This window comes from Berkeleyomyces rouxiae, assembly GCF_048999995.1.
Source record: "Berkeleyomyces rouxiae strain 22BRR77 chromosome Unknown BrBRR77_ptg000001l, whole genome shotgun sequence".
Lineage (NCBI taxonomy): Eukaryota > Fungi > Ascomycota > Sordariomycetes > Microascales > Ceratocystidaceae > Berkeleyomyces > Berkeleyomyces rouxiae.
The window spans coordinates 3,433,334-3,456,090 of record NW_027396491.1 but is presented as its reverse complement, the minus strand read 5'-3'; the positions used below and the strand labels follow the sequence as shown (position 1 = coordinate 3,456,090).

General features: G+C 50.1%; 7 protein-coding genes across 7 annotated transcripts; 3 read left to right on the top strand and 4 right to left on the bottom strand.

The window, feature by feature from the left end:
- Positions 1 to 307: 307 nt before the first annotated feature.
- Positions 308 to 1,324, bottom strand: BROUX77_000979 (uncharacterized protein; the record flags this gene model as incomplete). The annotated part of the gene is made up of 1 exon (XM_073753642.1): positions 308 to 1,324. One exon carries the CDS (start codon positions 1,322 to 1,324, stop codon positions 308 to 310), a length of 1,017 nt encoding a protein of 338 aa, XP_073609214.1.
- Positions 1,325 to 1,854: 530 nt separating this feature from the next.
- On the top strand, positions 1,855 to 3,629 carry BROUX77_000978 (uncharacterized protein; the record flags this gene model as incomplete). Its single annotated transcript, XM_073753641.1, has 3 exons — positions 1,855 to 2,207; positions 2,267 to 2,402; positions 2,460 to 3,629. 3 exons carry the CDS (start codon positions 1,855 to 1,857, stop codon positions 3,627 to 3,629), a joined length of 1,659 nt encoding a protein of 552 aa, XP_073609213.1.
- A 153-nt stretch (positions 3,630 to 3,782) lies between these two features.
- BROUX77_000977 (uncharacterized protein) lies at positions 3,783 to 5,929 on the bottom strand (the record flags this gene model as incomplete). The annotated part of the gene is made up of 8 exons (XM_073753640.1): positions 3,783 to 4,248; positions 4,315 to 4,613; positions 4,678 to 4,969; positions 5,027 to 5,177; positions 5,236 to 5,296; positions 5,359 to 5,622; positions 5,695 to 5,849; positions 5,926 to 5,929. 8 exons carry the CDS (start codon positions 5,927 to 5,929, stop codon positions 3,783 to 3,785), a joined length of 1,692 nt encoding a protein of 563 aa, XP_073609212.1.
- Positions 5,930 to 7,544: 1,615 nt separating this feature from the next.
- BROUX77_000976 (uncharacterized protein) lies at positions 7,545 to 9,342 on the top strand (the record flags this gene model as incomplete). The annotated part of the gene is made up of 2 exons (XM_073753639.1): positions 7,545 to 7,660; positions 7,746 to 9,342. 2 exons carry the CDS (start codon positions 7,545 to 7,547, stop codon positions 9,340 to 9,342), a joined length of 1,713 nt encoding a protein of 570 aa, XP_073609211.1.
- Positions 9,343 to 10,041: 699 nt separating this feature from the next.
- On the bottom strand, positions 10,042 to 11,747 carry BROUX77_000975 (uncharacterized protein; the record flags this gene model as incomplete). The annotated part of the gene is made up of 2 exons (XM_073753638.1): positions 10,042 to 10,392; positions 10,452 to 11,747. 2 exons carry the CDS (start codon positions 11,745 to 11,747, stop codon positions 10,042 to 10,044), a joined length of 1,647 nt encoding a protein of 548 aa, XP_073609210.1.
- Positions 11,748 to 13,976: 2,229 nt separating this feature from the next.
- On the top strand, positions 13,977 to 15,543 carry BROUX77_000974 (uncharacterized protein; the record flags this gene model as incomplete). Its single annotated transcript, XM_073753637.1, has 4 exons — positions 13,977 to 14,091; positions 14,173 to 14,321; positions 14,387 to 15,390; positions 15,480 to 15,543. The coding sequence occupies 4 exons, from the start codon at positions 13,977 to 13,979 to the stop codon at positions 15,541 to 15,543; spliced, it is 1,332 nt and encodes a 443-aa protein (XP_073609209.1).
- Positions 15,544 to 16,904: 1,361 nt separating this feature from the next.
- On the bottom strand, positions 16,905 to 18,044 carry BROUX77_000973 (uncharacterized protein; the record flags this gene model as incomplete). The annotated part of the gene is made up of 4 exons (XM_073753636.1): positions 16,905 to 17,342; positions 17,405 to 17,536; positions 17,616 to 17,847; positions 18,004 to 18,044. The coding sequence occupies 4 exons, from the start codon at positions 18,042 to 18,044 to the stop codon at positions 16,905 to 16,907; spliced, it is 843 nt and encodes a 280-aa protein (XP_073609208.1).
- Positions 18,045 to 22,757: the final 4,713 nt, after the last annotated feature.

The window sequence follows — 22,757 nt, the reverse complement described above, 5'->3', positions numbered from 1 at the left end:
CCTCCCATTCTGGGATGCGGTCATCACTGGCTGTTTCTTGTTTGTGCTTCTTGTTTGACTTGATATGCTGGCGCTTGTGGAGGCTCTCTTGTGTTTATTCTTTCATGTTCTACTCTCCCTGTTGATTCTCTGATTTAATTGCTGTCTATTGCGTTGCTTTTTGCTTTTGCTTCATGTATTGATATCAGCTCTGTTGATATCTCCTCATCCATGCTTTTATTCATTGTTATCCAACGTCTTCAAGGGACCCCGTACCATAACAAATTGCATTCTAGCCCTTGGCCACACTGACATGCATGTGATTACCCTATTTTTCCCCTTTGATGAACCAGGATATTGGCTTTCCCTTGGCTGGGGCGGATGCCGAACGGCTTTGTGTAATCTTGTTCGCCAAATCGTCAAACTTCATGCCGGTGATAGGATCCTTTTTGTCCAATAGCTTGAGTGCCCGAAAAGAGAGAAGGCTGGATACGACAAAGAAGGAAGACCCTGCTGTCAATGAGTCAAGACCTGCGATAAAGAGCGGTGTTGCCACTAGAGATAATCTAGTAACACGAAGTCTGAGTGGCGACATCCCACTCGGCTTTTGAGGATCTGGTTTGCCAAGTACATCCCTCCAGCCCGCTTCAGTCTTCGGTACCCAAGACCACATGATGAGACTCATGGAAGTGAGAGGTAAAATATATGTGGGGTCCGAAGCTGTCAAGTCCTGGAACCATAGACAGCCTTCTGTGAGAACTGAGGGATCTGGCTCACTTAACCGCTCTCCCGTCATGCTCAGGCCTCCAGTGAGCCGCCTAAATAGCGAGATTGAGTAGAACCATGAGATGAACGAAACTCCCATCAGGACCTTGGAAGAAAGCTTGTTTGTCGGTTCCATATCCATTGGGGTCTTTCCAAGTGCCTCATATGCCCGTGATGTCAGTCTCGGAGCCAATATTCCCTTGATGGCCGAGTTGCCGTAAGCGCGTGTGGTCGCTGACTGAATAGCCTGGGACATCAGCATGCCGTGTAGTATTTTGTCTCTATCCTTGCGAGAAAGCCAGAAGCTGGGCATGCGAAACAGGAGCGTGTGGACCAAGCCGGAGGCTGGGATGAGCATGTACCACGGAATTCCGGTGGCATGATGGAAGCCAATGACGGCTTTTTGCACCGGCAAGAAAATAGGATCGAAGAAAAAGGTGCGCTGGCCCGTAACGCAAAGCCCAGAGTGAGATACTGGTGAACAGGAGCTTCTGTGATATAAAGGACTGGCCTGAGTGATACAAGAAAGACTGTTGACACGTAGTGTGCTGGGAAAGCGCTTTGCCCTTAAGGCGTTCATCATTATAGTATGATAACCAAAAAGGCCAGCAGAACCTAAATAAACGGAAAGAAAAAAAAAACTCTTGATACACAGCTATGTACCTTGAAAAATCGTGAACAGGCGATGAAGCATCGCTCGCCGTCTAATTGCGAAGCAAGTATTTCGCGATAGTTCAAAAATGACTAGGGTGTAAATGTTACACCGATGAGTCAGCTTCCACAGGGGTGCCCATAGTCATTTTGGATACTTGGACGGGATATCGGTCACAGCTCCTATTTGTTCCCTAATTGCGCCATTGAGCTTGCTTCTACTGCATCGGCGTCTGCAGCACCTCCACTGGATTGCCGGTCGCTCAGCTCTTTTACTTTCATCTCCAGGCTTCATTGCGGCATCACGTTCCCGGTGTAAACGATAGGCCAGCGCGCCTGAAATCGATCTCGCCCCTCTCCGTCCTACTCAAACTACGTGGCCAGCGACTGTCCTCGACCCAAGACATCACATCACGACAATCCCGGCGGCCCCCAAACGACCGGTATATAATTTTCGCTATGGAGACACTGATGTCAGATCATTGTCATGCGGCTCGAGGTGCGGCCTGCTATGCACCCTCATCATTGCTGAAGCAAGATACTCTACTCTATGTAGCTCTCGCTCTGGTCGCCATCAGCGCCTACAATATGTTTCTTATTCTGGTCGTGCTCAGAGCTGCTGGTGCCAGCCTTGGGTGGTATCTACGCACAAAAGCTGCCGGGCGCAAGGCTAGTATCCTCAGCGCCGTTGCGGAGCCAGAGATACCGTCTGGAAGCGACCTCGGCCAGGAAAAGAAGAATAGTGACAAGAATAGCGCTTCTGCTGATAACTACGGCAAAGGCAAAGTTATTGGCTTCCTCCACCCCTTTTGGTAAGTCTGGAGTCTTCTGCTCGTTATGATCCTGTGACGCTTGTACTAACCGGCTATAGCAATGCTGGTGGCGGTGGTGAAAGAGTCTTGTGGGCGGCGATTCGCGCGACACAGTCGCGCTGGCCGAAAGCTCGCATTATTGTATACACTGGTGACTTGAATGTTTCTAAAGAACAACTACTCTCTCGAGTCAAAGTAGGCCTATGCTACCATTTTCTCGGTATACATTCATTCATTAACCGCATGCTATAGAACCAATTTAATATCGACCTCCATGCCCCTACTATCACATTCCTCTACCTCACAACTCGCCATTGGGTGCTTCCCTCAACTTGGCCGCGGTTCACACTTCTTGGTCAATCAATTGGCTCTCTCATAATGGCCTGGGATGCTTTTCAACTGGTCGTCCCCGACGTTTTTATTGATACCATGGGCTACGCTTTTGCCCTCGGTCTGAGCAAGTTTCTATTCAAAAACGTACCGACAGGGGCATACGTGCACTACCCTACTATCTCGACTGACATGTTGAGCTCACTGGATCCGGACTCTCCGACTGGAAATCTCGGTGTGAATGCTGGCCGAGGCATAGGTTGGAGAGGCAAGGCAAAAAAAATATACTGGGAGTTGTTTGCTTTCATGTATTCCCGGGCTGGAGCCAGTATTGATATTGTCATGACAAATTCAACCTGGACTCAGGGCCACATTAACAAACTTTGGACCCCGTATCGGGCAAAACGCGGGCAGAATGCTGCAGCACCCATTACGGTTGTTTACCCGCCTGTTGCTGTTGAAGAACTTACCAGTAAGATTGTCGTGTCCGCCGAGAGCGAAAAGCAGCGCGAAAGGGCCATTATTTGCATTGCACAGTTCCGTCCTGAGAAGAACCACAAGTTGCTTGTTGAATCATTCGCCAAGTTTGTGGCCATGCAAAAGCCTGCCTCGGAGGGGGCGCGTCTTGTGCTCATCGGTAGTGTGCGTGACGACGCTGACTCGAAGCTGGTTTATGAACTACGGCTTCTGGCCAATGAACTAGGCGTCAAGGATCGCGTCGACTTTGTGCTCAACGCCCCGTGGCCTGATGTGTTGCGGTGGCTGGGCAAGGCTACTGTCGGTGTCAATGGTATGTGGAACGAGCATTTTGGCATTGGTGTCGTCGAGTACGAAGCTGCTGGACTCATCTCCGTGGTGCACGACAGCGGTGGCCCAAAACTCGATATTGTCACCGAAGTTGACGGACTGCCGACAGGCTTTCATGCTACGACAGCAGATGAATTTGCGTTGGGCTTTGAAAAGGCGCTGTCTCTAGAGGACCCGTTAGCAATGAGATTGCGGGCCCGGCGGAGGGCACAGAGATTCACGGAGCATGTGTTTGCGACGCGGTGGATTGAGGAAACGGAACAGCTGATGGCGTTGTCGCGGTAGCCTTGTTGTGGCTTTTCTGGTTTAGAGTTTCATTATCTTGAATATGATTTGTGGCAACACAACAAGATCTACTTCATGCAAAACAAAGTACAAGGTACTGCATCTACAGTCCTGGAATGCCCATATTTCTGGATGTCAACTATCCGACAGCATTCAAACCGAAACTCCGGCACTATTCTTTTGTCTAGGCTCAGATGCAGGTTCAAAGACACCATCCTGACCAAGTCTAATACCCTGGACGGCACTCTTCCCTTCCTGGACCCATGTGACGTGGTGGCCCCGTTGCTTCATGGCGTCCACGGTAGCATTGTTAAAGGTGTACTCGAAAGTTACCTGGTTAGGAAGTAACTGATCATGCTGCCGCGGACGAGCGAGGGCTTCCTCCATGGTCATGCCATGCTCAATGATATGCCAGATGGCCTGTGTTGTCGCAGAGATGATGCGCGAGCCACCAGCAGCGCCGATAGTGAGGTAGAGCGATCCAGACGGAGAGTCGATTATGACGGGCGTTACGCTCGACAAGGGTCGTTTGCCAGGACGGATGAAGTTGGACGGCGACGGGGCAAAGCCAAATTCATTAGAGTATCCGGGGATGGAGAAGTCGTTCATCTCATCGTTTCTATACCAATAATTTAGTCCATATCCCTCCAATAAAACTAAGGTCAAGTGGGAGAATGGTACTTACAGGATGATTCCCGTGACTGGGTCCATGAGCTGGGCACCAAAGAGCAAGTTGATGGTCGTGGTCAGGCTAGTTGCCATGCCCGACTTGTCCGCGGTAACAATATGCGACGTGCCCTGTCCCTCAGTCGTCAGCATTTCCTCGGGGATATATCGCTCCACCGGCTGCGTATAATCATCATCAATCTTGTTGCGGGTGGCTTGAGCTGTTGCCTCCTGCAACATCGTAGCCTCAAGGGGAAGTATATCGACGAATGCAGGATCGCCAAACTTCATCCGTGCTCCATATGCAAAGCGCATAGCCTATGATCAATTTATTTGTTAACATGGCAGCTAGTGACAGGACGGGGAGGGGAATATTGGTTACCTCGTCAAAGCGATGTGTCGTAAGATTTGTATCCTTCCAGTCCATAGGATCATATTGCTCCATGGTTTTCAAGTTGCTAAGGCAAATAGCGCCGCTGGCTGGCACACCAATCGAATACAGCGTGTAGTTGCGGTACTGTACGCTCAAGGGCTTCCGGATTTCCACGCGGTAGTCTTCCAAGTCTTGCAAAGTAAGAGTACCATTGGAAGAATTCACTGTGTTGACCATGGACTCAGCGATGGCTCCAATGTAAAAGGCATCAGGGCCTTCAAGAGCAATCTTTTCAAGCGTGCTGTTGAGATGAGTGTTAACGACATAGATATATGATACAGCAGTTGGACACACCTACTCGGCATATCGCTTGCGCGTCATAGTCTCGCCGAAAGTTAGAAGAGTCCCGTTGGGAGCAAAGTCTTCGGCCCACACCGGGTCTCCAACAAGAAAGTTGTACTCGGCGTCGACAAGCGCGTTATTCATGTACCTAACCAGGTCAGAAGTGACTGTATATGTGTTAGCATATAGCATGGCCACGCGCCGCTTCGTACAAAAAGACTTTACCTCTAAATCCATTCCGGGCAAGCTTTGCGGCTGGGAGCACCAAGTCCTTCCATGGTAGTGTCTAATACAGAGAGTTAACACAGGAAACCACGGAAGATGCCGCGAGTCTTTGCCAACACTCACTCCATATTTCTTGTGGGCATACTGCAGCCCACGTATCTCGCCTGGAACACCAACAGACAGCCCACCAAGTACACTGCCCATGACATTTCCGCGGTACATGTCCTCAAACGCCGCAGCGGGCGCTGTCTCTCGGAAATCTATGGCCTCATAGTTGCCCTCAGAATCGCGCACGAGAAGAAAGCCTCCACCGCCAATGCCAGAGTGGTACATGGCGATTACACCAACGCATAACACAGTGCCAATGAGGCTATCAACTGCATTTCCCTGTGTGTCTCTGCGTTAAATGCTGTGTCATCACCGTTCTGATAATTCGGGAGTAGTAGAGCCTTTACTTACACCGCGTTCCAAAATTGAGCGCCCAATCTCACTACACTCAATACTTTCACTGGCAACGGCGCCAGTTTTGCCGCCCGTTTTTCCGTTGAGAACAACCTGCGGCTGTTGGAAGGCAGATGCGAAGGCCGCAGCAAGCAGCAAATTGCTGGCAGTCCCTTGTAGGCAAAAGAGTATCAGTTAAAGCATCATATTTGGCTGTATATGCTAATGCAGGACTATTTGAGAACTTACTCATGGTCCTCTATATCCAGTGTGATGCACCGGCAACTTCGTCAATGTAGCACAACGAATAACAGCATAGACGCAAGAATGAAGAGGCCAGAAAGAGACAGGGAAATAAACAAGTCAACCAAACGCGACTGGTTTTTGGCAGACTTCACCCTCGTGATCTTTTAATATATAGCAATGGTATATTAAAACACTTGAGGGAAGACGTGATGTAGCTGAGGTAATGGGCCATATCGGCGTTAGCGGCTAGGGTTTAAGGTTGCTCCAAGGCTAGTGCGCAAAACGCCGAGAATTAGCCGACGCCGTATAGATGTCATCCGTCTGGCAAGCTAGACACCTTCAACATGGAGAGATGGTCTAGAAAAAAAAATGTTGAATGTTGAGGTGTGGTGTGGGCGTGGCGAGACGCCGAGAGCTGATCGTCACACAAACGGATTTTCCTGCAGAATCCACTTATACATACACGTCGTTTTCAGTTGCAATTGCACTGCGCACATGGAAAAAAAAAAGCAAAGGTAGTTATGTACAATATGCAAGTATAAGTGACTTTGCCGCCGCGCACCTAGTTACCAGGAATTTCTCCCGTACCAGACTAGACCAGACCAACCAAGCCGGACGTTGTGCTTGCATAGACTCCAGCTAGCGTCCAACACACCTCCCATGGGGTAAACTCTCCGAGAGAATCTCGGTTGTCGGGGTGCGATAGCCGGTCTGCTGCACTCCTGACTTCATGACGGGCGAGTAAAAAGCGAGCATGTGACGGTCAGACACATGAGGGACACTAACTGTTGGGCGACATCCGGGCTCGGGAAGTGGCCATCACGAAGATAGCTGCAGAGAGAGAATTACAGTAATACGTCGTGTCAGCATTGGATATCCATGGTCTATGGTGTGGGCCATTCAAGGCCAGAACGCTATGAAGAAAGGTGCGCTGTAATATGCAATAACAAACTCCATATATGCATGTACATGTAACATGTAATGGGCCCACCAAATAATCGCTTCGACTTGCCAGAGGAGTTACCGATACCCGCCCACAGGATCGCCGTGGCAGGTGCGGAAGGTACGATAGCCACTGGCGGCAGTCGGGAGGTGTTGATTTGGAATTTGGAAGTCACGGCTTCATCGGGCAGGTGCCTAGGTTTCTCCCGATTGTGTGATTAGGTCTGAAAGAAAAGGCAGAATATTCTCTACAATGAATCATCGTGACTGGATCTTGTCAACTTCATCATCTGCCCTTCGTCCTTTTGTTTTATAACCTTCCTCTCCGTGCTTATTTTGGCTTCTGATTTTTTACTATTCTGCTCTCTATCGTCTGCACGTGCTAAATCCGCGTATTCTTGGCACTTCTAAACATTTCCAGCTGCCACTGTAACCCTCTATAACCTCAGCACCCAGGCTCCCTATCTTCCACCCCCCAACCCTTCTACCTCGAGGTAGCCCATTCTATTCAACCAGCTTCTTCTCTCTTGGGTTTTTTATGCCGCTTAATACTGGCGCTTTTTCTCGCGTCCTTCTTGTTATTGATCTCACTATCCCTTGGGTTCTTCACCAATCTTCTCAGCTGCTACGCACGGCTGATTGAGCCAGCCGTTCTGCCTGTCCGTCTGGTTTCTCTCAATATGGCTGCGAGCATCGTCTCCGGCACCAAAGCCCTGCCCGAGGTCTTTCTCCAGGTCCTGCATATTGCACTGGCTAAACGGCCACAGAGAGCATCAGATCTAGTCTCTGTGGACAGGTAAGTAACAACATGCGCAAAGCCGCAGTGCTGCTCCCCCCTCCCCCCCCAACTCCTAGACTGACAAACACGTGTGTTACCGCAGCTTGCGCAATGTTGTCTTCTTCTTCTTCGTCCTCCGGTGGTCGCGTCGTGCTTTCGACAAACTAAAGGGCCGTGGCCCCATTGGCACTGTCGTTGAGCTGTACCAAAACATCCGCCGGGCTCTCTATGGCTACCTATTGCAAACACCGAGCGTGCGGTCACAGGTGGAAAAGGATGTTGGTGGCGCACTGGCAAAGCTTGAAAAGAAGCTGGTCCCTGCGGGAATGACCCGCAACACGGTGCTTCCGCGCAAAGGTCTTGGCGAGGAGGCCTTGCTGAAAGAACTTGAAACGCTGGCCAACATGGACCACACTCGTTGGGAGGACGGCTGTGTGTCTGGCACTGTCTATCATGGAGAGGATGAGTTAATCCGTCTACAGACAGAGGCATACGGAAAGTTTACCGTTGCTAACCCTATCCACCCCGATGTCTTTCCAGGTGTGCGCAAAATGGAGGCCGAGGTTGTCGCAATGGTGCTGTCTTTGTTCAATGCCCCCGAGGGTGCTGCAGGTGTGACTTCTTCGGGCGGCACAGACAGCATCCTCATGGCTTGCCTGGGAGCTCGGCAACGCGGCTACCTTGAACGCGGCATCACTGAGCCCGAGATGATTCTCCCCGAAACAGCCCATGTTGCGTTCCGGAAAGCCTGCGAGTATTTCAAGATCAAGATGCACCTTGTTGACTGCCCTGCTCCTAGTCACAAGGTCAACATCAAAGCCGTTTCACGCTTGATAAACCGTAATACTGTACTACTGGTCGGCTCTGCACCCAATTTCCCTCATGGCATCGTCGATGATATTGCCAGTCTTTCGAGCCTTGCTGTCAAGAACGATTTATGTCTACATGTTGATTGCTGTCTGGGATCTTTCATCATACCTTTTCTCGAACGTGCAGGCTTCGATGCGCCACCCTTTGACTTCCGTCTACCTGGTGTGACCTCGATCAGCTGCGATACGCACAAGTACGGATTTGCGCCCAAGGGCAACTCTACAGTGTTATACCGCTCAGCCCGCCTGCGTCTTTTCCAGTACTATGTTTCTCCCGACTGGAGCGGAGGCATCTACGCATCTCCCGGTCTTGCTGGTAGCCGGCCCGGCGCTCTGATTGCCGGCTGCTGGACGAGCATGATGAACATTGGCCAGGACGGCTACCTTGACGCCTGCACCAAGATTGTTGGCACAACGCGCAATATCCGCGCGGCCATCGAGACGCGGCCCGCCCTGTCCAGCGAGCTGGCCATCATCGGAGACCCCAAAATCTCAGTCGTCGCGTTCCGTGCGCTCACACTCAATACATACGACATTGCCGACAACATGTCATCCAAGGGATGGCACCTGAATGCGCTCCAGAACCCCGCCGCCATCCATGTCGCGGTTACGCTGCCGATTGTCAAGGTGTGGGAAAAGCTGGTCCAGGATCTCGAGGACGTGATTACTGCAGAGCGCGAAAAGGAGCGACTGCTGGCGAAGCAGGGCAAGTCGACGCGGAAGCCCACCGGCGATTCGGCGGTGCTGTATGGCGTGGCAGGCTCGCTGCCGAATAAGAGCGTGGTAGTTGATTTGGCGTCGGGCTTTTTGGACTTGCTGTACAAGACTTGAGAAGAGAACTGCCGGAGCTCTTGTGGGTGAGATTCCTGATGTATTTTTTTTCCAAGACAGTGGTGGAGTTGCAGTGTTCGCCAACTTTTATGAAGATACAGTATGAATGAAACACTAGGATCTCAGGTCATTCCGCGATGATCACCTTTGTTGTATTGCTTATTTGCGTAGTGATGCTTTTTAGATACAGCCTGGATTTTTTGCCTTTGGTTATTCTATCTTGTTGTTTGCAAACGAAAATTTGATGTTACTCTACTTTGACTCCTAACTACCAGTTATGGCATAAAACAGTCAAATATCTTATGGGACGAGTACTAAGGGCTACTCATGTTACAGTCGCTTCACGAAGCTTTATACCAGGCATAGTTGGGTCAAAGATCACCAAATGTATGTAATGAAGAAAACACGCTACCAAAGTGGTACGCGGCAATAGATATGCGCAAGGGGTATGTAGAAGTAGAAAAAAAAAGAAAAGAAAATCAAAGAGCCGTAAATGGCACATGTATGTAAAGCTGTGCGCAGGCATGTTTTTGTAATGCAGAAGTCATAAATGTCATTAAGCCACTGTGCGGCTGCGAGGAGAGTGAAGGGAGGGGATCTTGGGCAGAGAATGTTGAAGATGGAGGTGAAAGCTACATGCCATGACGACTAGAATCAGCACATGCTCCTGGCGGTGTGTAAGGAGCCGCAGCACTTGTGTTAATGCTGCATCACCGGAGACGAAGCCACGAGTAACGGCGGCGGCGGCTGCGGCGGCGAAGACGAAGCCTGTTCGTGTTCGTACGCCTGCATATCCGCTGCTCGCTGGGCCGTCCGCTTCTTCTTGAGCTGAGCCCAGTCTTGCTTGAAGTACTGGATGCTCTGGTAGAGTTCGGGATCGACGCTGTCGTGCGGCACCTGCACCTCGATGCCCTTCAGACAGAGCCGCAAGTAAGCCAGTTCCGAGTCGTTTTCGTGCAGTTCGTTTTCCAGGTGGGTTACGCGGCCTTGGAGGAAGAGAATCCGCTGTGCTGCACGCTCGGCGCGTTCAACCAGGATCGTCTGTATGTGCTGTGGGCGGTGTTAGTCGCTGGAGAAGTGAGATGGGAAAGGCAAAATCGGAGACGTACGTCGGTTTCTTCCTGGCGGGCACGCAGGTTATTTATCAGTCCCTCCAGGTTTTCATTCAGTCGCTCGGTTTCTATAATAACCAGGCGGGCATCTTCTTTGGACATTCCGTGTGAGACGCGAGTACCTTGTGGGTGGTGGTAAGCTTGCGCAGTTTCGTCTTCTTCGTCATCACTCTCACTGTCGTCGTTTTCGTCGGTGTCATCATTTTCATTGTCCGTCTCTTCAATAATGTCGTCGGGTCTATGCAGCAAGGCTTGCGGGGTCGGTGTCTGTGTTCTCGAGTATGAGTTTCTACTTTGCATCCGCTGCGGAGAGTTTGACCGGCTTTCTCTAAGCATAGCGCTTACGTCGCTGAACCGAGAGCCAAAGAGAGACTGTCGCAGCGGAGACGCGTCAAAATCAAGACTCATTGGCCGCGCAAACCTCGGTCGCACAAACCTCGGCCGTGCTCGTATCGGGCTGCTTGCTGTTGGCGTGCCGTCGGGGTCGTAGGTGCTGTCAAGTGCGTCGTTGAAGCAGGCCCAGCTTGACGCGGGGTCGTAGAGCGTTTCTTCCAGATCATCCAGCTTCGTATGTAGCGATGCCACGGCCAGGGGACTGAGGTCGCCGGATGCGCGGATACACGCAGTAAGGTCGTCCAGACGCTTCGCGAGGGCAGCCTTGGCAGCTGCATCGTAGGCCTGGCTAGTCCCCAGCGCGCGGCGTATAGGAGTACGGAAGAGGCTGCTTTCGCTTTCATTACGGCGGTGCCGACTGGGCTCGTTTGTTGGTTGGATGTGGTCTTCCACTTGCGAGTTGCGGATGAGGTCCAAATCCCAATCAGGACTAGCACTATCAGGCCGTCCGGACACGGAGCTAGAAGACCCCGGCCGCGGATCCAACATGATCGACTCCACTGGTGGTGAGGAAGAAGCAGAACTCATGAATGCCAACCCGCTCGAGCTGTATACTTGTTGCTGGCGCTGGTCATGATCCTGGTCGCTGTTGCTTGTGTTTGCTGGCCCAGAGACGCCGGTACTGGTTTCTGAGGCCGCCTGATACTGGGACTGCGCCGCTGGTGTCTTGACTTTTGACTCGGAGCCAAACACGTCGGTGCTGCATCGTAGTGGGGACGGACTGAAACTCTGGCTGCCCCCTCGCAAGTGGCCTGGGGCAGCAGTGATGGTAGCGACGGTGGAGGGCGTGGTTAGCGAGCTATAGGCCCTGCTGCGGTTCCTGGTCGGCGTAAAGATGGAAGATAGGGGGTCGATGGCGGTGCCTGAGTCACTGCTGCTGGCGCTGCTGGCAGTCCACATTCTGGCACTGATTGCGTTGTGGCAACCAAGTATCGCGATGTCCAGTGGGTGAGCAAGGTGGGTTGCGAAGAGGAAAGATAGCGCGGCGCCGAAAATAAGTTCGTCTGATCCGTAGGTAGCCAAGGCTCAAGTACATGTGTATAGAGGAGCGATAATAGACAGGCGGCTCAAGGGAGAGGTCGGGAGCAAATGAGGAGTGGTTAGTCCAGTGGTGTACCTATCTGCAGGCGCATTGGCTGAACGATGCGAAATTGCGCGTTCTTGAAGATGGGCGCTGGCAAGAAGACGGTGGGAGGATAAATTCGGCGGAAGCTGCTTTCAAGATCCAAGCCCAGGAAGCTCTGCGCCGAGGGCTTCCGCAATGGGCAGCTCTGTTCGTCGAAGCGGATGTGTTGTCTGGTGTGTGTGTGTGTGTTGTCTTGGGGCTGGCTGGCTTCCCTTGCGCCGTTGCTGCGTGGAAAGAAAACAGAAGCAAAGACAGGCCGAATTAAGATGCGATAGGATCCGCAGCGCTCAGCCTGAGAGCAGAAACGGGAAACACGCGCCGGTGGTGATTGGAGAGAGCAGAGGCGCGGATTCTACAGATCGGGGATCGCGAGACTGAGGGCAACGCAGGTCCAGGCGCACGTTCAGGCGCACGTTGTTGGTTGCAGGCTACAAATTACAGATTACAGCCCAGACAGACCAGAGGTTACAAAGAGATCGCCGGTCGACAAAGTGGACGCTGGACGCTGTCCCTTCACCCTCCACAGCCGAAGTGACAGGGCCTGTCGTCAGAGATTTCGGCAGGGGCAGGGCTTGTGCAGGCATATCTGCGCCTGAGAGCGTGGGTGCATATATAGTGCAACAGATATTGGCGCTTTGTCTAGAAAATCCAAGGTTCTACAGGCTGGACACAAGATGGATGGCCTATGCCGCATACGCGCAAGCCTAGATTCTGGAGGCTCCACGCTCATTTCCCGCTGTTCCCTCGAAGACCCTAGTCCCAGTGTCAGACAACCCTAGTCAGAGTGGGGCTCCTGGTTGACTTGTTGTGGTTGCACAAGGTTTCGTGCTTGGGCGGCTAAGCCCCGGTTAATCATTCGATGGCGGTAGTGTGATCTGTGGCATATGTGCAGATGTGGCGAACATGTCTCTTCCAGTAGTCGGGGCTCTACATACGGAGCAGGTGGTGCAGCAGCATGCATTTATGTACATACATATGTATGTATGTATGTATGTATGTGAGTATGTATGGGCCCAGGTATTTGTGTGTACATCTGGTTCCGGCCATGGGCGGCCGCATCACGGTGGAGAGTGCCTGCACCGGCTATACCAGCGGTTATGACAGATATCGTGCTATACAAGCAACGGCATTTCGGGTAGTGCAGGGGCCAGCTCTGTAGGAGCACATCGGGTGGTTCTGTAACCAGCCAACTAGACCCCTCTGTAGTCTCCACTGATGGAGCCCCAGGACCTGTAGCCCCTGCTGCACCTGCAATGGTTACAGAAGCGGAAATGCTGCAGTGGACCAGGGGAAGGGAAAATGGAAGACGGCCTCCAAAAGGCAAAGCCGCCGCCAGTGCAGCCGTTGCTCCGGACATAAAGACCAGCCCACCAGACGTGAGTCTTACGGGGCCCAGCTTTCCTTCTCGCCAGTGCGTACCTGGAATCGTGCCATCATCAAACTTTGCCTCCTGCATCTCGACTGGCGCATTTCCAACTGGTGCACCACAACCCGGCCAGCCATTCCCTCCCTGTATCGCCTGCAAGATATCAAACAAGGAGGGTCGTCCTGTCCTGTTGTTCCTGAATGGCCAAGCCCACGTGAAGATCCCACCAAGCCCAGCCCGCCAGCACCTAGTCCAAGGCCCAAGGTCCCAGCTGCCAGCCAAAAACCCGCGTGCGTCCAAGCCTGCGTGCCTCGGTAGCGCGGTCCGTCTCAATTCTGCTGCTGCTGTGTGTGCCAGCATTCCGGTCCGAGGATCCCCAAAACACTTGTCCCAGTGCATGCATGCAGACTTGGCCCGTCACGTCTGACCGTCTTTGACTCACCCTTGGCAGCAACGCTCGCTGTCTCCCGGCGCATCCATTTTCCTTCTTTATTCTTTGTTTTCCTTATTCTCAAGTATATTATTTCTGCCAGGCCGTTCTGATTGGCGCTGTCTCCAAGCCACCATCAAACTCAACGCCATCGTCATACTACGCTAGCTACACACACATCCACCACGACGTCGCCATCCGCCCACCATGTCTTGGAAGGCTAGCGAGCGCCTGATGGACACCATCAGGCATTATGCGAGCTTTCCAGCTACTGGCGTGAGCTTGCGTCAAATGGTGCAGTTTGGCGAAAAGCCCAATGTTGGTGCGTCTTGAAGCTTCGCCCATGAATCACGCCGCTACTGCGTCTCTGCCGCAATACTAACAGTCCGTTTTCTTTTGCCAGGCACCATGTTCCGTGCCTCTCAATTCCTGGCCGAAGAATTGCCCATCCGCCTTGCCCACAGAGTCCAAGAGCTCGATAGTTTACCCGATGGCCTAAGCGATATGCCCTCTGTCCGAAAGGTGCAAGACTGGTACGCCCAATCATTCGAGGTAAGCAGAACCCCTCCTCATGCCACTCCATCACTCGACTGACTCTAACACGCATCTGTCCACAGGAAATTACCGCTCTTCCCCGACCAAAGCTCGATCCCGATGTCCGCGACCGGCTCTCAACACCCGCGCGCCGCGGTAAACATAGCCGTATGCTGTCTGAAGCAATCCCCAACCCCAGTCTTGAGGAGACCCAGTATCAGGCTGCCAAGGGCTTCGGCAGCTATGAAGACAACAACGCCCATCTCCTACACAAAAAGTCAAATGTCTCTGCGCGCCGATACTTTGCTCAGGTCGATGACATGGCTGTCTGGCCTGCCGACTTGCAGCTCTTCAACAAGCAGTTTTCTGACACCCTAAAGCTTATCAAGCGACGGCACGACTCAGTGGTGACTACCATGGCCCAGGGCGTCCTTGAATACAAGCGCAAGCGCCAGCGCATGCAAATCGACAACAACATCCAGGCCTTCTTGGACCGCTTTTACATGTCTCGTATTGGCATCCGTATGCTCATCGGCCAGCATATTGCCTTGACCGACCACAGCCACTACCGCGACCCGTCTTATGTTGGTATCATCTGCACCAAGACAAATGTCAAGGAACTCGCCCAGGAGGCCATTGAGAATGCCCGCTTCGTATGCGAGGATCACTATGGCCTGTTTGACGCCCCCAAAATTCAACTTGTGTGCCCACCAAATCTCAACTTCATGTATGTGCCAGGTCATTTGTCGCATATGCTCTTTGAGACCCTAAAAAACTCGCTGCGTGCTGTCGTTGAAACACACGGCCAGGAATCCGAGAAGTTTCCTGTTACCAAGGTCATTGTGGCCGAGGGGAAGGAAGACATCACCGTCAAAATCTCAGACGAAGGCGGCGGTATCCCGCGCAGTGCCATACCGCTTGTCTGGACCTACATGTACACTACTGTGGATCGCACACCTAGTCTCGACCCGGACTTTGACAAGAGTGATTTCAAGGCACCCATGGCTGGCTTTGGCTATGGCTTGCCTATCTCTCGGCTGTATGCCCGATACTTTGGCGGCGACTTGAAGCTCATCAGCATGGAGGGGTATGTATTTATTTACTCAATGACGTCATCGCACCAAACATGATCCAAACTTGCATGCACATTTACTAACAATAATAACCCTCACACAGATACGGCACTGATGTATACCTACATTTGAATCGTCTGTCGAGCTCCCTCGAACCTCTTCCGTAGCAATCAACACTTATGAGAGAAGCTAAGCCCGGCAGTCGTTTCTACACTGGCTACACCGATCCTGCCGAAGTCCAGTCGCCAGCCGTCTACTACTATGGAAATCGCAACAAAAATACTCCCTCCGGCCACTCTCGTGGGCTTGCCATGCCGCTGCGCTATCTTGCTCGCTCGCGTCTCAAGAGCCCCCATGAACTCATGGAAATCAGCGAGCGGCGCCAGGTGGGAGATGCCGAGGCCATGGTCAACCAAGGCACTGGCCGCTTGAATCAGGACGACCATCAGCTCTAGCCCAGTCGGTTGCTTCTGCGCCCCGTGTTTCGTCATTGGCCATTCTATTCTCATGCTGTCAAAAGGGGCTTCTTCTCTCATATCATAGCACATATCTTTGGTCGCCGGATCCCTTTTTCCTCAATCACCTCGCCCCATGCGGCAGCTCGTCGGTCGGGAACCTCTTGCCCACGTCGCCGCAAGTAAAGCGCCATTGCCTGTATTGTTATCTAACCTCACTTATTCCCTCTCATCCTCTTCTTTCCATATGGCTCCTTATCGTCACCCAACCCGCACTCATCAGCATGAGCACACCGACACACACGCCGCGCGCACATTTCCCTCTTTTTTCACACCCGATTCGACGTCTTTGATGGCCTGTTTTATTTTTTCTCTCTCTCTTATCTCCTCACCTCTGTAGTCTGTTTTTTTTTGGATTGTTTTGGTTATGTTTTCACATAAATAATGAAAAAAAAGCCTTTTTCTACACTTGACCAACTGCTCCAGCCCAGGCGTCCGAGTCCATCATAGAATTATCTTGCAGCTGATTAAGCCGATTAAGCCGAACCATGATATACAAAGATCCTCTCATCCCAATCTCAAGTACTAACATTTTATCAGGATCACTCTTTCTAAGAAAGGTCGCCAACGCTATAGTTGCGGCATCTACAGGCGGTGTAGCTTTCAATGTCAGAATACCGGCTAACATGAAGCTTCAGGGAAATGAAGCCAGATGTGAACCACCGTTTCCGCTGAAGTGTTTGTGTAACTTAAAGAAATCCCAAGAAGAACAATACGAAAACTTCAAAGTACTGAAGTCATCGTCGTCGATGAGAGGAATATACTTGAGAATAACAATTTCCGATAGTTCGTAAAGCCGAACAATATACAGGCTTGATTCTTCCCATCGTCAAGTTCAACAACAGCGTAGCAAATAATATGTTCTCCGAGTGTTCGAACTAGGGCTAACTTCACAAGGTAGTGGCTATCAGTCCAGAGTGGCTAGACATGCGTTCCCCTCCATCTATTAATGCTCTGGCTTCTTCTTGTCTAATACATCTCACATGTTAATATTTAGTCATCTTGAAAAATTGTCACCGGAACTGCCACTGAGGCCACTTACCAACCCATCTGCAGTACTCCTGGATGTAGAAGTCTTGGCTTTTCTTGTTATTCTTGGATTCGATATACACGGAAATCCTAGGTTTATGTCCAGAGCTCTGGACACTTGACTCTAGGCCCTTCGTTTGCTTGGTCTTAGTGGGGTTATGAGCTGTCTCGCTATCGACTTTGTTCTCGGCCATCATGGCCTCATATTCTTTTTTGAACGCGACGGGCGGAACGAAGCCTTGGTACTGGTGCCGCACCATCTCGGGACATTTTGGTATGTCTTTATCAAAGCCTTGCTTGAGTCGTTCTTCTGGAGTATCGGAGACGTAGTACCTTCCGGGGCCTTGTATGCGAGGGACAGGTAGCTCCCTCCTTGCGTGAAATCCCTGGGCTCGATGCTTCAAGTCGAGTTCGATACGAGCCTGTAGACAATTCAACATCATGTTCATTGGCAGATTGTTCTGTATTAAAGGTAGCAACTTACCATAGGATAAGCCAAGACTGGATCTTGCCAATAAGCCTCTTGCACTTCATCGACTGAAAGTTGATGGCCTGGCGCAGCAATGACCATGCCACGATCGGCCATTCCCTTCCAGACAGCACATTCGTTGCAGATCTATAAAAGAATCAGCAAATATCAGCTCAATTGACTACACACACACGCACACCAGCCGCTCTGCCGTCTGCAAACTTACATAGTCTCCATTCTTGCGCGTTCTTTGACTGTAGCAGCTAGCGGGCTGCTCACGATTACACGGGCCGTTGCAGAGATACAATGGTTCGACGTTTGCCGTGTGCTTTTTGCAGACCATGCCGCTTTTCTCCGCCGTGACCTTTTCAGAGCGCTGGCGCTTTATCAGCTTGTTAATCTCGAATACAGAGAACTCGTCGATTTTACACCAATCGCCGCATTGGGCGCAAATGTAGCTGCGGTATACAGTAAGTTAGGATCTCTATTGCTTTGAGTCTGTTGAACCTGGGCAACTTGCCAGTCATGGCGCGGGCAGTTTTGACTGTAATTCACTAGTTTTAGCTTTCTTTCAGCAACCTTCGGGGGTTAATGGTCTTAGGCCTTCTACATACTGCCGGAAGCTAGATGGAGGGGCCTTGAAGAAGGATGACATAGTGACAAGCAAGATGACTCTGTTGTCACTTTTTCTTGCTGATTTCAAATAAGGATAGCTTCATGAAATGCCAATGAAGAAAAGAAAATAACGACGAGGAAGAGCACCAAGAGTTCTGACTTTGTGTGCGTCAAGAGCCCTCTCAGCTTTTTGATAAAGCCGAGCTTTCGGTCAGTACAAAGTGATGGAAAGGCAGAGAAAAGAAAACTTTGGCAACGCCATTTCCCTCTTTTCAATGTGTTTACCAGCAAACATGGAAGTTGCTTCGTCTGAGACGAGCTTCCTTCATCGGGAAGCTGCCTGAAGTTCAGATGAACTTGATCTGGCATGTACCACATCAGTTTGCTCATGGTGTGTGTAACATGCTTCTTTCTTTAGTACAAACACGACCTTCCATGGCCAACACATGGAGCACGATACTAGGAGTTCTAGTCGCCGTCTTGTACTTGAACTTGTGATGCGACGTATTTTTGTTACAGAGCGTCCAAGTGACATTGTCTACCCGCAGGTCTATTAGAGCCATGAGTGCGACATGGCCATGGATCTCACTCAAACTTGCATGATTCATCAAACACTTTTCCCTGTCCCACCTAAATCCGCAACTAAAAAACCCCGATAAAAAAACGACAAAAAAAAGTCAAAAAGATAAAAATTTCCCAGGCCACCAACCATATTCACGATCGCGAGCAAGCTGCAAAACCAGCTACTTGCAGAAAAAAAACTGTCGGTACAGCAGGATAGCTCAAAAAGGAAAGTTGAGTTGGGCGCGATTCGAACGCGCGATCCTCTCGGAACTGTGGAACAACCCTTCTCGGATGTAAGGAATTCAAGTGATGCCTTGAACACAGCGCCTTAACCACTCGGCCACCAACCCAATTGTTAGTTGTTGTTGTAATGGAGGCTCAAAAGAAGACTTATATTTGAAGATGTTGAGAGCAGGTGTTTTTTTTCGATAACAAATGCTTCCCAAATTCAGGTTTTCTCTACCCTGTCTCCCCTGCTCCGTTTACAGCCCCGGCTGGCGGAGGGCAGGGGAGGAAAGACGCTATCTTTCAGGTCAATCTTGGACTAGTTATAACCCCCAATACCACGTATGTGATCTAGTATCCCTCGTAAGGCTCGTAAGCTATAAACTCTACCACCTCCAAGATGAACAACCTCAAATGTATGTATGTACATACAAACTTCAATATGGGATTGTTAACCCTACGTACATATGTGATCTTCCAAGGGAGCGTCATGCGCTCAACGGCGCATCCGACCACGATGCAACGCTAGAGAAGTTGGATCGATACGCACAGTTTCTCTGTCGAAGTAGAAACCCCCATTTCAACAAGCACGTGCATTCGCTTCCAAGCTGCTGATTTGCGCCAGGATTTACATATTCCTTCCTTTGGCTCTGAGTCCCTCTCAGTCCTGTAATAGACCAAGTTCAATGTTGAGGTGCGTCATAACAAGCATGTGCCGCTTTGTCTGAGTGCGTGATCCAAACGACGTAACTAGCCGTCATGCAATTGGAGGCGTTGTTATACCCACGCAGGTAGACGTGCTTAGCCTGCATGCAAGATCCGTCTGTTGCTGTACCACTGATATCCAGCATTCCTAGAACCATCCTTTGAGCGGGGGCAATGTGTACGAATTCACCGCCTCGAGATGTCGTAAGACAGTCTTCTAGATGTCATATGGTAGTGCTCTGTCTGTATTCAACTAACCATACCAAGGCCATGATATCTCTCCAGCCAGGCCCGCAAACCCCTTTCCGAACTCACGGATATTCTATGTAATGCGTTTCTTTTTCTCGACACATAGTTACTGGTATTGAATAACTAACTAGTCCGAAAGCCGACATACCCCCCTTGTATCAGTGTCGTGCTGACAAGGGCATCGTAATAACTACCCTTCTCCGATAGTTATCTGGATCTGCCCCTGCTATGATTGTGTGTTGGAAAGAAATGATGAGAGGGGGTTGAATAATGGAACTGCTATGCGAAACCCCGCTCTCATTGAGCTCATGGTCTCGTGTAGAACTTTTGTAAAGCAGTCTCAACTTTTGTTCTATCACGTGACTTGACGCGAACCCTTAATTCCAAAATAGACGTATTTTTATTTTGCTTTCATGTTTTGCTTTCGTTTTTTTTTTTCATCGCATCGTGGATGTCCTGAATTTTTCTTTTGTACCAAACTGCTATTTTTTTTTTATTTTTTTTTTCCCCCTCTCACGCGCAAACAAAAAACAAAATGTATATGAGTCTTCGCATGCTTTTTATCCCTTTATCTAAATTGTCAACGCTTGCTCACGTTTTATGTTTCTAATCAGGTGCCGAAGGCGATAATTCGTCGTCTGTTGAGATGCTGTTTTGCACGAAATGCGTGAAACCACAACCTGCTTCGGAGTTTTTGACTAAAGCTCAAGGTGGATATTACAAGACGTGTAAGAAGCATGTAAAGAAGAGAACATTTGATTTGATTGTCAAAAGTTGGCCCGAATTTGTAGAGGAGTTGGAAGATTGGATGGAAGAGGTTTGTATTTTCCTCCTTATTTTTCGATTTTTCATTCCGTACTTCTTTCGATGCTTAACTACCGTTATTTTTAGGAGGACTCGGATCTACATTCAATTGATCACTTCTTTACTCTCGATAGTCTCCCAGTACGGTTTGCTGAGTCGTCAGACGAAAACCAAAAACAAGCCAACAAGCTGGTGGAATTGATTAGGGATCATTGCGGCTACCGCTTTTCTTATAAAAATCAGTACAAATGTATTTCGTCGGTCTCCTACTGGTTTTATTGCTGCCAGGACTCTTCTTTGCAACGGAACAAAGGAACAGAACAAGCCCAACGAGACAGGAGGCAGATGAAGCGATTTGCTTGCCATGGCAATCTGAAGTTGAAGGTTGACTTGGAAAGTCGACTTCTCCATCTTGTGTTAAAACACAAACATCACCCTTAATATGTCAACCTTGATCTATCAGATGAGGTTTTTGCGTTTATTGTGGACAGCATCGCCTCAAGTACCCCGGCGGAAATTCATCGCGACTTGCTGGCTCAAAAAGTCTACGGTTTTGAGAATGTCACACAGCCTCAAGTCTACTATCGGTGGAGAAAGGCTAAGCAGCAATTATTGCAGCGAGACCCTCTCATGTAGCCCTCCAAGAGCGTACGTAATGCTATGCATATAGCTTCTACTACTTTCAACTGGGCTCCGTCACCCATCACGGTGCACATGACATTACTCAGACTTTCTACAAATCCGCCAGCCAATACCAGCCTCTTTCCAATGCACTGATAAGTCTATCCGATAAGTAAACACTAGTTATGTCTTGTTTAAATTAAATAAGCAACCAACTACGCCAACTTGATATGACGCCAGATAATATAGCCCTACCTGGTGGTCACTTCATGAGAGAAATGTCGCAGTGTGGTCACTCAAAACAAACACACAATAGTCACACTATCAATAGTTACGGTAGTTAATACCCTGCAATATTGAAGAACGCGAGATAGCGCCAGAGCGGGAGCAGATGTCACAAAGAACAACTCTCGCCACAAAACGAATCGGCTTCGTCAACGAACTGGAAGAATGCTTCTCCTTCTGGAAGCGACCCCGTTCCAGTTGGTTTAGAGAATGGTACAAGTGCAGGCAGACGTAAGACAGCCCGGTCCATAAACAAAAAAACAATGGAAATTCGAGAAACGGAAATAAAGGGTGGAACCAATGTTCACTGTGCCTGGAATGTGCAGGGAAACCTTTCATCATGGCACACAGACATTGAGGAGGGGAGAAAGAGATTGTCTTGGGCTCTAGAGCCTGAGCTTTTGTTTTGTATCATTGGAGAAACCATGTTCTATGATGTGTTCCAGATGCCGTCGGGCTCGGCAAAAGGGGACCAGGAAACCTTTTGCATGATGGCGGCTTTGGTTAGTTATATGAGCATCGAGTTAGAGTGCTCTCAGTGCAGGACTACACGAATAGGTTCATTAGGGACACCGAGTCCAAGACTCAGTCTCCTGAGTACTATATCTCTTGGTCGACAGCAAAAGCTCGGAGCTCCGTAAACGTGCAAGCCAGCGCAAAGCCACACCCGCAAGCCCGCCACTTGATATTTATGCAGACGGTATATAGACAAGACCTCAGCCTCCCTCCTGCACTCCCTACCGCTGCCCTCGTTGTTTGAGAGTCGTATTGCCACATTCCTAAGAAAAGAACGAGGTCAACGGGATATGATTCGTAAGGTACGCCTCAAGTTTGACATAGAAAATCTGGGTACTCAGGTAGTGGTTCATGCACTGACAAGAGATTCCAGAGAGGCTAGCATCAAGCAACTAGATAAGTTATGTACATACATATTTCCATGTAATGCTAATACAGGAGATATATCAAATTGATACACGACCCCGTTGTTTTGTTACTTGGACCTTGGTTGTAGTTACTCATAACCTTAGTGTGTGAACTGGTGGCCGTTGAATGTGGTGAGATTCTATTGATTGATGTTCTCATGGTTCAAAACTCCAAAATAATTATAGCACTTAGTTAAGTTGACACCACATGCAAAAAGCAGGAGGCTACCATTTGCCAATATGTTGTGGCATAAAGCCCTAGTCCCTCCCTCGAAATATCCTGACGGCATGTTTGCCGTCCCCGGCCCATGTCCGGGGACAAGGCCCGACCCGTAGTCGTCTACAAGCAAGGAGTAAAACGGCATAAAGTTGCACTG